The sequence below is a fragment of the Oncorhynchus mykiss genome, chromosome 28 (genome assembly GCF_057628025.1).
Source record: "Oncorhynchus mykiss isolate SJ-2025 chromosome 28, ASM5762802v1, whole genome shotgun sequence".
Lineage (NCBI taxonomy): Eukaryota > Metazoa > Chordata > Actinopteri > Salmoniformes > Salmonidae > Oncorhynchus > Oncorhynchus mykiss.
In genome coordinates this window covers 13,245,233-13,257,689 of record NC_143049.1, presented here as the reverse complement: position 1 = coordinate 13,257,689, position 12,457 = coordinate 13,245,233, and the positions used below count along the sequence as shown (strand labels likewise).

The 12,457-nt window shown below is 41.5% G+C and overlaps 1 protein-coding gene across 1 annotated transcript in view; it reads right to left on the bottom strand.

Annotated features, from left to right (window-relative positions):
* The window catches only part of LOC110508566 (corticotropin-releasing hormone receptor 2), an 86,831-nt gene extending 76,358 nt beyond the window's left edge, over window positions 1–10,473 (bottom strand). The window contains exons 1-2 of the mRNA XM_021589160.3: window positions 9,931–10,473; window positions 9,700–9,819 (exon numbers count right to left, since the gene is read on the bottom strand). Coding sequence (XP_021444835.1) covers window positions 9,700–9,819; window positions 9,931–10,051 — 241 coding nt within the window. The 5' untranslated portion in view covers window positions 10,052–10,473. The remainder of the gene's footprint in view (window positions 1–9,699; window positions 9,820–9,930) is intronic.
* Window positions 10,474–12,457: the final 1,984 nt, after the last annotated feature.

Here is a 12,457-nt window from a genome sequence, read left to right as displayed (position 1 = left end):
ACATAGAAATCCCGAAATCACAGAAAAACAAACATAGACTGCCCACCCCAACTCACGCCCTGACCATACTAAATAACGACAAAACAAAGGAAATAAAGGTCAGAACGTGACACACGGTTGTGACACGCAAGGGACAGACAATGAAGGACCTTTGAGCACACTCAACAACTCCTTCCAAACAGCCTGGTGAAGCATGTTTTAAATAAGCCATGGAATTGTATGAATACTCACAGAAAAGAAGGGACAGAGGAATTTTAAGAATTTATAAACCTCTTAAAGAGTTGACATTAATATTTATACATTCTAAAAGTAAAGGAAGGAAGCCATTTACTGTACAGCAGTGCCAAGGGAAACATCTGATTTGAGTTCAATTGTTGCCATAACCAACTCACGTAACCCAGGCATTGGGCCCACTAAACTGTTCACTTGAGTGCAATAAGGTCAAACTCAAGACTTGACAGTCACAGTAGTATCTTTAGAACTGGAAAAGATTATGTGAGGCCAGGCATACAGTATATTCAAGTAAGCATTTCACTGTTTAGTCTAAACCTGTTGTTTAGAAGAATGTGACAAATAAACTTGATTTGATTCCATCTTCACAGTAACAATTCAATGACCTGAATTTGAACCCAAATTCTACTTTGCAGGCCTACAGTAACTCCATGTCTGATATTGTTCAAAGTACTGTTATCTCAAGGAGACAATCTCTCAGTGAATAGAAATCATTATGACTTCCATATGCCGTATGTGTGTATGGAGCATCTACAGTGACAGAATATGTATCGTTTATATCAAGGCATTTTTTGCTTAATCTTGACCTATTTAAAGCCAGATACAGTTAAGAAGTGTGTTAACGTGGTGTAATCACAAAAAGTTAACACCTAGGAGTGTCGAAGTTGTTATTGGTCTGCACAACGCGTCTAACAGAAATAGTTAGGCATAAATTAGCAGTCATTAAAGTTATTTTTAAAGTAGAACTGTACAGTTCCTGATTTTAAAGTTGTGTCTTTAGGCAAGGCATATCAAAATAAATATAATGCAAGTCTCTATCGTGATTTAAATATACAGGTAAATGCTAAAATAAAGGAAACACTTGAGTTAATGAGGATACAAAGTATATTGAAAGCAGGTGCTAATTAAGCAATTAAAATTCCATCATGCTTAAGGTCATGTATAAAAATGTCCGGTTGCCCATTATTTTGGCTACCATGGCAAGAAGAAAAGATTTCAGTGACTTTGAAAGAGAGGTGTGTGTGTGTGTGTGTGTGTGTGTGTGTGTGTGTGTGTGTGTGTGTGTGTGTGTGTGTGTGTGTGTGTGTGTGTGTGTGTGTGTGTGTGTGTTGTCTCAGTCAGCAGATCTCAACCCATTTGAACACTGAATGGGGCAGCGTCCCTCCAATAGAGTTCCAGACATATGTAGAATCTATTCCAAGGCGCATTGAAACTGTTCTAGCGCATTGTGGTGGCCTAACGCCCTATTAAGGCACTTTATGTTGGTGTTTTCTTTATTTTGGCTGTGGATAGTGATATTAATGGCCCATGTTGTGTCTTTGGACAAAACATATTAGGAGTACTGTTGTAAGCAATGATGTAGTGGTAAAAAAAAAAGGTGGGTAAACACTGATCGCCATTTGCGGTGAGTAAAGTAACCCTCCCCATATTTTCAACGATATCTCTAGCATGTTTAACATGAATCTATGAAATACATTAATCCACACGCACTGATTTTGTTCCCTACAGTCTCTGAGCTTGAATATCTGTATTGCTAGGACTCTCAAGATGGTGAAAGAATGGGACTGTAATATCACCCAGATATTGCAAAGATTATTACTCGCCATTTGAGCACACTGAATTTCTTGTCTTTTAGTTTCTTGTCTTTAAAGGCTGTAATGGCTGGCTTTTTCTTTTCTATTAAAAGCATTATTTAGTAACTTTGTGACAAGAGCATTTTAGGGAATAAATGTAAAAAGGTACAGTATTGAGACAAAGAAACCACACACGCAGCATCTCTCCATACCCAAAAGCTTTTAACAGCCTAACGCCGACAGAGATGGTCGCCTCGCTTCAGGTCCTTAGGAAATGATGGTCCTTAGGAAGCTATGCAGTTTTTGTTTTTAATGTATTATTTCTTACATTGTTAGCCCAGAAAATCTCAAGTGTTATTTTATATAGCCGGGAAGAACTATTGGATATAAAAGTGATGTCAACTAACCAACATTAAGGACCAGGAATACGTCTTTCCCGAAGCGGATCCTTTGTTCGGACCTCCACCCTGGACATGGGATCTTACTCCAGAGGCCGACCCAAAACAATGCGGTCGCAGCAGGAGAGGCAGACGGAGCGGCCTACTGGTCAGACTCAGAGGGCGAGCATACCATCCACCACTTCCGAGCATATTACTCGCCAATGTCCAATTTCTAGATAACAAGGTGGCCGAAATTAGGGCACGAGTTGCCTTCCAGAGAGACATCAGAGATTGTAACCGTCTCCGTTTCACGGAAACATGGCTCACTCGGGGTATCGGTACAGCCACCTGGTTTCGTCATGCATCGCGCCGACAGAAACAGACATCTCTCTGGTAAGAAGAAGGGCGGGGTGTATGCCTTACGATTTAACGACTCATTGTGTAATCAACAACATACAGGAACTCAAGTCCTTTTGTTCACCTGACCTAGAATTCCTTACAATCAAATTATCTTCCAAGAGAATTCTCCTCGATTACAGTCACGGCCGTGTATATCCCCGCCCCCCAAGCAGATAGTCACTGGAATCTATGTAAACTGGAAACCAAACATCCTGAGGCTGCATTTATCATAGCTGGGAATTGTAAACCTTCTTAGTGATAGGAGTTCCGCAAGCGGGAAAACTTCCGGTGAAACTGGAGGCGCGCAATTCAAACAAATAATCATAAATATTATGGATTTTAAACACTTACATACATATAAGTGTCTTATATTGGCTGAAAGCTTAAATTATTGTTAATCAAACTACTGATTTACAGTACCTATTACAGCGAAAACATGCCATGCAAAATATTTTTCCACCGGCACAGGTTTCATAAATTCACATATAACGATTAAATATTCACTTACCTTTTGAAAATCTTCCTCTGATTTGTCATCCAAAGGGTCCCAGCTATAACATGTAGTGTAGTTTTGTTAGATAAAATCCTTCTTGTTGCTCCATTTTGTTGCTCCCAGCCTATTGACAGAAACTAAAACAGGAAATGCCCGTGCTCAGGTCTATCCAACGCTGGTCTGACAAATCGGATTCCTCGCTTCAAGATTGCTTCGATCACGTGGACTGGGATATGTTCTGGATAGCCTCAGACAATAACATTGATGTATACGCTGACTCGGTGAGCGAGTTTATTAGCAAGCGCATCGGAGATGTGGTACCTACTGTGACTATTCAAACCTTTCCTAACCAGAAACTGTTGATTGATGGCAGCTTTCGCCCAAAACTCAAAGCGCGAAACACCTCTTTTAATCATGGCCGAATACAAACAGTGCAGCTTCACAACGCAAAGCAATCAAACAGGCAAAGCGTCAGTATAGAGAGAAAGTAGAGTAATAATTCAACGGCTCAAACACGACACGTATGTGGCAGGGTCTACAGTCAATCACGGATTACAAAAAGAAAACCAGCACAGTCTCTGACATTGATGTCTTGCTCCCAGACAAATTAAAAAACTTCTTTGCTCGCTTTGAGGACAATACAGTGCCACCGACATGGCCCGCTACCAAAGCCTGTGGGTTCTCCTTCTCCGTGGCCAACGTGAGTAAAACATTTAAATTTGTTAAGCCTCGCAAGGCTACCGGCCCAGACGGCATCCCTAGCCACGTCCTCAGAGCATGCGCAGACCAGCTGGCTGGTGTGTTTACGGATATATTCAATCAATCCCTATCCCAGGAAAGCTAAGGTAACTGAGCTAAATGACTATCGCCCCGTTGCACTCACTTCTGTCATCATGAAGTGCTTGAGAGACAAGTCAAGGATCATATTAACTCCACCCTACCTGATGCTCTAGACCCACTCCAATTTGCTTACCGCCCCAATAGGTCCACTGACGATGCAATCGCCATCACACTGCACACTGCCCTATCCCATCTGGACAAGAGGATTACCTATGTAAAAATGCTGTTCATTGACTACAGCTCAGCATTTAACACCATAGTACCCTCCAAACTCGTCATTAAGCTTGAGACCCTCGGTCTCGACTCCGCCCTGTGCAACTGGGTCCTGGACTTTCTGACGAGCCGCCCCCAGGTGGTGAAGGTAGGAAACAGCATCTCCACCCCGCTGATCCTCAACACTGGGGCCCCACAATGGTGCGTTCTCAGCCCTCTCCTGTACTACCTGTTCACCCCTGACTGCGTGGGCATGCACGCTTCCAACTCAATCATCAAGTTTCCAGAGGACACTACAGTGGTGGGCTTGATTACCAACAACAACGGCAGGTATCCTAGTGGTTAGAGCGTTGGCCAGTAACCAAAAGGTTGCTAGATCGAATCCCTGAGCTGACAAGGTAAAAATCTGTCGTTCTGCCCCTGAACAAGGCCGTTAACCCACTGTTCCTATGCCGTCATTGTAAATAATAATTTGTTCTTAACTGACTTGCCTAGTTAAATAAAAGGTTAAATGAAGAAAGAAAAAAACTATGAGACGGCCTACATGGAGGAGGTGAGGGCCCTCGGAGTGTGGTGTCAGGAAAATAACCTCTCACTCAATGTCAACAAAACAAAGGAGATGATTGTGGACTTCAGGAAACAGCAAAGGCAGCACCTCCACATCGACAGGACAGTAGTGGAGACAGTGGAACATTTGAAGTTCCTCGGCATACACACCATCGTGTTCATTTCAATAGAGGGCCTAATGTGACAGACTGGATTCAAATCTTGGTTTCCTGCACACCACAAAGATGTTTAACCTGCAGATCCAAAACTTAGGCATTAGCTTGCAGAGCCTGCACAAGATCTCCTGGGCCCGGTTTCCCGATAGCGATGGAATTTAGGCTTATGAGGGTTTCAAAGATGCATCTTTCCTACAATGGCCGAAGACGTAACATGCGTTTTCCAAAACACCACGCAGAGAGGACGTTGGCCACGTGCGTCGTTGAGGCATGTGTTGATACTGATAGGATCGAAAGAAAGACAGCACTGCTCTCAGAACAGCTTTCTCCATTCAAATCTTACCTTAACATTAGAATTATTCCACAATACAGATGACGGATCAGCTCCTAAAAAGATATCCTCATCTACGGCTGCAAATATTGGGGGTGGTTATTATAATGCTTACTCTATAATAATGCACTAAATCAAGATTTGGCACATTACTGAGCACATGTTGTAACACATCATGAAATACTCTGAACAAAAATATGAATGTAACATGCAACAATCTCAAAGGTTTTACTCAGTCCAAACCATGCTCAATGGGTGACATATCTGGTGAGTATGCAGGCCATGGAAGAACCGGGACATTTTCAGCTTCCAGGAAATGTTTACAGATCCTTGCAACATGGGGCTATGCATTATCATGAGGAAACATGGGGTGATAGAGGCGGATAAATGGCACAACAATGGGCCTCAGGATCTCGTCATGGTTTCTCTGTGCATTCAAATTGCCATTGATGCAACTGTGTTCATTGTCCGTAGCTTATGTCTGCCCATACCATAACCCCACCACCACCTCTGTTCATAATGTTGACATCAGTAAATCGCTCGCCCACACGACGCCATACACGCAGTCTGCCATCTGCCCGGTACAGCCTTGGTGAGGACGACGGGCAAGCAGATGAGCTTCCGTGAGACAGTTTTTGGCAGTTTGTTCAGAAATTCTTCGGTTGTGCAAAGCCACAGTTTTATCAGCTATCGGGGTGGCTGGTCTGAGACGATCCCACAGGTGAAAAAGCCAGATATGGAGGTCCTGGGCTGGAGTGGTTACACGTGGTCTGCGGTTGTGAGGCCAGTTGGTCGTACTGCCTATTTCTCTAAAACGACATTGGAAGCGGCTTATAGTAGAGAAATTAACATTAAATGATCTGGCAACAGCTCTGGTGGACATTCCTGCAGTCAGCATGTCAACTGCACGCTCCCTCAAAACTTGAGACATCTGTGCCATTGTGTTTTGTGACAAAACTGCACATTTTAGAGTGGCCTTTTATTGCCCCCAGCACAAGGTGCACCTGTGTAATGATCATGCTGTTTAATCAGCTTCTTGATATGCCACACCTGTCAGGTGAATGGATTATCTTGGCAGCAGAGAAATGCTCACGGACAGGGATTTGAGAGAAATAAGAAGCTTGTGCTTATGGACATTTCTGGGATCTTTTATTTCAGCTCATGAAATGTGGGACTAACATTTTGTATGTTGCATGTATATTTTTTCCCCGGTGGATATTGAGGTAAAATTACAGACATTAGCTTACAAAAGCAAAATGTTTAATCAATTGAATGAATGTCAAATTGATTTAAGTAGTATTGAATGATATAGACCTACAGTATATAGCCTATACTGTAGACTATTTAAAAAACATGACAAAAAGTATGTGGACATCTGCTCGTTGAACATCTCATTCCAAAATGATGGGCATTAATATGGAGTTGGTCCCCCTTTACTGCTGTAACAGCCTCCACTCTTCTGGGAATGCTTTCCACTAGATGCTGGAACATTGATGCAGGGACCTGCTTCCATTCAACCACAAGAGCATTAGTGAGGTCTCTCAGAGATGTTGGGCGATTAGACCTGGCTCACAGTAAGTGTTCAAATTCATCTTAAAGGTGTTCGATGTGGTTCAGATCAGGGCTCTGTGCAGGCCAGTCAAGTTCTTCCACACCGATCTCAACAAACCATTTCTTTATAAACCTCACTTTGTGCACGGGGCATTGTCATTCTGAAACAGGAAAGGGCCTTCCCCAACTGTTGCCACAAAGTTGGAAGCACAAAATCGTCTAGATTGTCATCGTATGCTGTAGCGTTAAGATTTCCCTTCACTGGAACTCAGGAGCCTGAACAATGAAAAACCGCCTCAGACCACTATTCCTCATCCACCAAACTTTACAGCGCATACAATGCATTCGGGCAGGTAGCGTTCTGGAAATCGCCAAACCCAGTTTCGTCAGTCGGACTACCGGATGGTGAAGAGATACAGTGCATTCAGAAAGTTTTCAGACCCTTTGACCTTTTCCACATTTTGTTGTGTTACAGTCCCATTCTAAAATGGATCAAATAGTATTTTACCTCATCAATAGACAATACCCCATAATGACAAAAGTAAAACAGGTTTCTAAACATTTTTGCAAACATATGAAAAATAAAAAACTTAAGTATCACAATTACACAAGCATTCAGACCCTTTACTCAGTACTTTGTTGAAGCACCTTTGGCACCGATTACAGCCTCAAGTCCTCATGGGTATGACACTACAAGTTTGGCACATGAGTTTCTCCAATTCTTCTCTTTGGCACACTAGTTTCTCCCATTCTTCTCTGCAGATCCTCTCAAGCTCTGTCAGGTTTGATGGGGAGCATTGCTGGGCTCTGGCTGGGCCACTCAAGGAAGTTCAGAGACTTGTCCCGAAACCACTCCTGTGTTGTCTTGGCTGTATGCTTAGGTTGTTGTCCTGTTGGAAGGTGAGTGTTCACCTCAGTATGAGGTCTTGAGTGCTCTGGAGCATCAAGGATCTCACTGTACTTTGCACCGTTCATCTTTCCCTTGATCCTGACCAGTCTCCCAGTCCGTGCTGCTGAAAAACATTCCCACAACAGGATGCTAACGCCACCATGCTTCACCGAAGGGATCGTGCCAGGTTTCGTCCAGACATGACACTTGGCATTCAGGCCAACGAGTTCAACCTTGGTTTCATCAGACCAAAGAATCTTAGTTCTCATGGTCTGAGAGACTTTAGGTGACTTTTGGTAAACACCAAGTGGGCTGTCATGTGCCTTTTACTGAGGAGTGGCTTCCGACTGTCCGCTCTACCATAAAGTCCTGATTGGTGGAGTGCTGCAGAGATGGTTGTCCATTTAGCAGGTTCTCCCATCTCCACAGAGGAACACTGGAGCTCTGTCAGAGTGACCATCGGGTTCTTGGTCACCTCCCTGACCAAGGCCCTTCTCCATCGATTGCTCAGTTTGGCTGGGCGGCCAGCTCTAGGAAGAGTAATGGTAGTTACAAACTTTTTCCATTTAAGAATGATGGAGGCCCCTGTGTTTTTGGGGACCTTCAATGCTGCAGACATTTTTTGGTAACCTTCCCCAGATCTGTGTCTTGACACAATCCTGTCTTGGACTTCTAAGGACGATTCCTTCGACCTTATGGCTTGGGTTTTGAAAGACATGCACTTTCAACTGTGGGACCTTATATTGACAGGTGTGCCTTTCCAAATCATGTCCAATCAATTGAATTTTCCACAGGTGTATTCCAATCAAGCTGTAGAAACATCTCAAGGATGATAAATGGAAGCAGGATGCATCTGAGCTCAATTTCGAGTCTCATAGCAAAGGTTCTGAATACCTTTGTAAATAAGGTATTTCTGTTTTTATTTTATACATTTATTAACATTTCTAAAAAACTGTTTTTGCTTTGTCATTATGGGGTATTGTGTGTAGATTGATGAGGGATTTATTTGATTTTATCCATTTTAGAGTAAGGCTGTAACGTAACAAAATGTGGAGTCTGAAAACTTTCCGAATGCACTGTATATTACCAATGCTTACCATATGACAGATAAGATCCAAGTTTGAAGTTTTATTGTCAAGTGCACAAGTACAGTTCAAATATGTTGTTTTTTGCATTCGTTAGCTCAAATCACCCCGTCAGACTTCATAAATAAGCAATATGTCTATCACTATCCCCAGCTCTGGAGTTGACAGCTCCACCATCATCTGTGATCTATTATTTTCATTATGACATCTGCCACTATTATTTAATTAGCGACTCTCATCAATAACTACACTTCGGGATGTGAACAATGACGCATCGAGTGACACAGGTGTTTCTCTACATTATCAATCAGTCTGCTGTTCACCCATGTGTAATAATCCATCTTGAGAAATGAATGAAAGATGAATGAATGGATGTTTGCAGGTCAGGTACGGTGATGAAAACCGAGTCTACCAAAAGCACAGGGCAGGTCAGAGAGCCAAAACAGAGAGGAAAGATAGTGTTGCTTATTTTGACATTGTTGATCATGTGTCATAACAGGATGGTTCTGGTAGACATAACTGGACTCAGTATTCAATATAAAAATAACATAAATTGGATCAAATCACACTGGATTTGATTTCAGATTTCCGATCAAATTTATACTGGGTGTATTACAAAATTATTAGAATATGACAATTCATTTCAATACAGTGTTTCCTGTTAAATAATGTGTTACTATATCATCACACATCTTGGTAGAGCAATTGGAGAAAACTGCATAAATAAATGTATTCGCATTTGCAAAAATGGTGCTTGAGTCTTCTGACTCTATTCCAGCAACCCACGTGAAAACTAAATATGATATTATTACTCTACCTAGAATTAGACGATTGGTTTCGATTGCAGTTTAGAGTTACTGCCCAATATATGATCTGCAACATTACCACCAGAAAAGTATCGCCAACCAATTACACATGGACAGCGACAACCCCCATAAACATAAACGGTGGGAAAAAAACGTTAACAGAATTAAATGGTTTAATGTCTTACTTGTTGTGTTGTACTTCACCCCATTGATGTACTCCGGACAGGGTCTCTCCACCATCCGTCCGGTGTTGCTCTTTGGCCAACATGTTCCAATCTCATCCGTTGTGGCATTGCAATACAAACCTTTAAATAAATAATAAGACGTTTAAATAATGATAATTATTCGTCAAAGTTGTCAAGAAAGAGCATTAGCCTAACCATTGATGACCGTGTCAAAATCACCCCAAATCGTACCGTCAAAATCCATCAAAGAGAACGATGCGTTTTCATAGAAACTGTCTTGAAATGAATCCATCACACTGCAGTTTGGGTCTCCAAACTCCCCAAAGATGATTTGGTAAATGGTAGCATCCATGGTTAATTGATACGTTAAATCAAATAATTTTAAACTGGGATTGAAGTCCAAGAGGTTCCCTACACGAAGCCCACTACAGTATGTGCATGTGTTTCATCCAAGCTATAACGGAAAGAAAGAGTGTGCCCTTTCAAACCCATGGAAAACGTCTCGTCCAACTAGTGCACTCAGAAGTGACTCCAAGTGCTCGAGCGCTTCTATCTCTCTCCTACTCGCACTGCTCCCTGTACAATCAGATTGACACACCGAGCCTCAGCCTATTTATACACATTCATCATCCCTCTATGGAATTATGCAACAATTATGAAAGTAAGTTAAATTAATACCAAAAATACTTTAATTTAACCATTGTCCATCTGTTCTGTCTCTTGCAGCCGTTGTGTGAGTTCTGTATCTTGCAGCCGTTATCTAATTTTGTGAATAACAATCTGGTAAGCAAACTACTGATCCAATGTACTGTTGAGACGAATGGGGGCTGGAAACAATATTTTCATTTTTTTTCCCTCATAAATGTTGAAGTAAAAATATTAGTTATTTTCTGTAGGTAGGTAGGGAGAGAGCTACAGAGATGAAGATTAAAACGGGTTATAGATAGCCTACTGCTGCGTTTGCGTGCTAGTCAGGAACTAGGAAACTTTGAAATGTCCTACGTGCTAACTGTTTGTAGTTATACACGTGCCAAGTTCAACCAGTTAGCAAATTGAACATTTCCTAGTTCTGACTTGCACGTGAACGCGCCATACGTCTGAGACTTGCTGTGAGTGACTAAAATGTGGCTTTAAATAGCCTTCAGTGGCATGTAGCCTAGATAATACAGTATATAAATACCCACTGTATGTAGGGTACATCCAAAACACAGACGATTTAACATTTCTAATGTGTTTTACAAATGGAAATTGAGGACAATGGTTTTAAAGTAACCACAGTCAGGTTTCCTCTCTGCACCCCCTCAAAGGGACTATGTCTAATCTTGTATTCCTTTACAAATTAGATACTTTTTCCAACAGTAGTTGGTCAGACATCTGTCACAATAGCTTTTCCATACCCCTGAGTTAAGGCAGGAATTCCCTAATATAATATTATCCATCCAGATGGAAAAGGGGAAAGTTGGCCTATCTATTTTTTGGTGGATGAAGAAGCTGTTTAATTGATAAAGTAAATGGTATAGCCTATTCCCAGGCTATAACATGAATTTAAAAAACGGTTATGAAGTTGTATGGAAAATGTACCTCAAACATACTTTGATATCGTTTTTGATAGCTTTTGATAAATGTCCTGTAAAGCCACACTTTTCCCAATGCTTTCTGTGATACCCACGTGTGTATCCCTATTGTGTCATCACAGACTAGTGATCTGTTTATGTGTTCAATTAGACTCCTGACCTTTATCAAAAATCTATCCCACAGCGTTGTTGAATACTCATTCCTGATTGGCTAGAATCAGAATCATTCTAGAAAGGGGATTTAGTAAGGGATAAATGCTGACGTTCTGTACGCAGCGGGGCGAGGCTAAAGTTTAATCTACTACCCTAGAGCAGGACTCTGTGCTAAGCTTTTAAAGCCTACCAGCTATGGAATTAGACTGGCGTATCATTATCACCGCGATGATGATAATGATTATTATTCATTTACATGTTTATGCTCCATATTGCATCTGGCTGATGAAGGAAGCAGATAAGTAAACAAATCGGTAAATAACAGAATCGTGCTGACTGCACATTCAATTTATGAACCTATGGGACAGTAATCACGTATTGGCTGTGATACTATATCATGTGCTTCTGCTGTGGAAGGTTCAGACTGGTTTTAAAGGAAGTCTTCAAAATTCAGAAAGAAGACCGTCTTTAAGATGCTGAACTTTGGCTTAATCTTTACACTCCACTCTCAATTGTTTGCGCAGCAGGGGCATCACATATCAGTTAACTACATGCGAGACTTAATAATGGCCTGCTATTTCCTAGGCATTTCCTTGAGAGTTATTTAACTGCCAAGTGAACGCTAATTTGAGTTCGACAGCGTTATTCCCTGAATGCAAAACAGTGAATCAAGAAGGCTTTATGCATATTGACTGATATGGCTTTACAGAAAATAAAGTGGCTGTGGCGTAAGACAATTATCTTTCCGTTTTAATGGGCCTAATACCAATGCATTTGATTGCTTTTTCAAGAGCATGTTGGAGTAAAAATAATTCGTTTTGAACTTCTGTCTCCTCAAAAGGATTTTGGTCTGTAAACTTTGGGACCATAGGCTAGACCTGCAGTCATCACATCTTTGCATCCTTTCATGTAGGCTGTGCAGGTCCAATAAAATATGAATTATCTGTGCTCTAATGGAGTTTGGTGGCATAGTTTACAGCAGTAACTTTAGAAGCCTACCTTGTTCTACACATTTTTGTTCCTACTGAAGT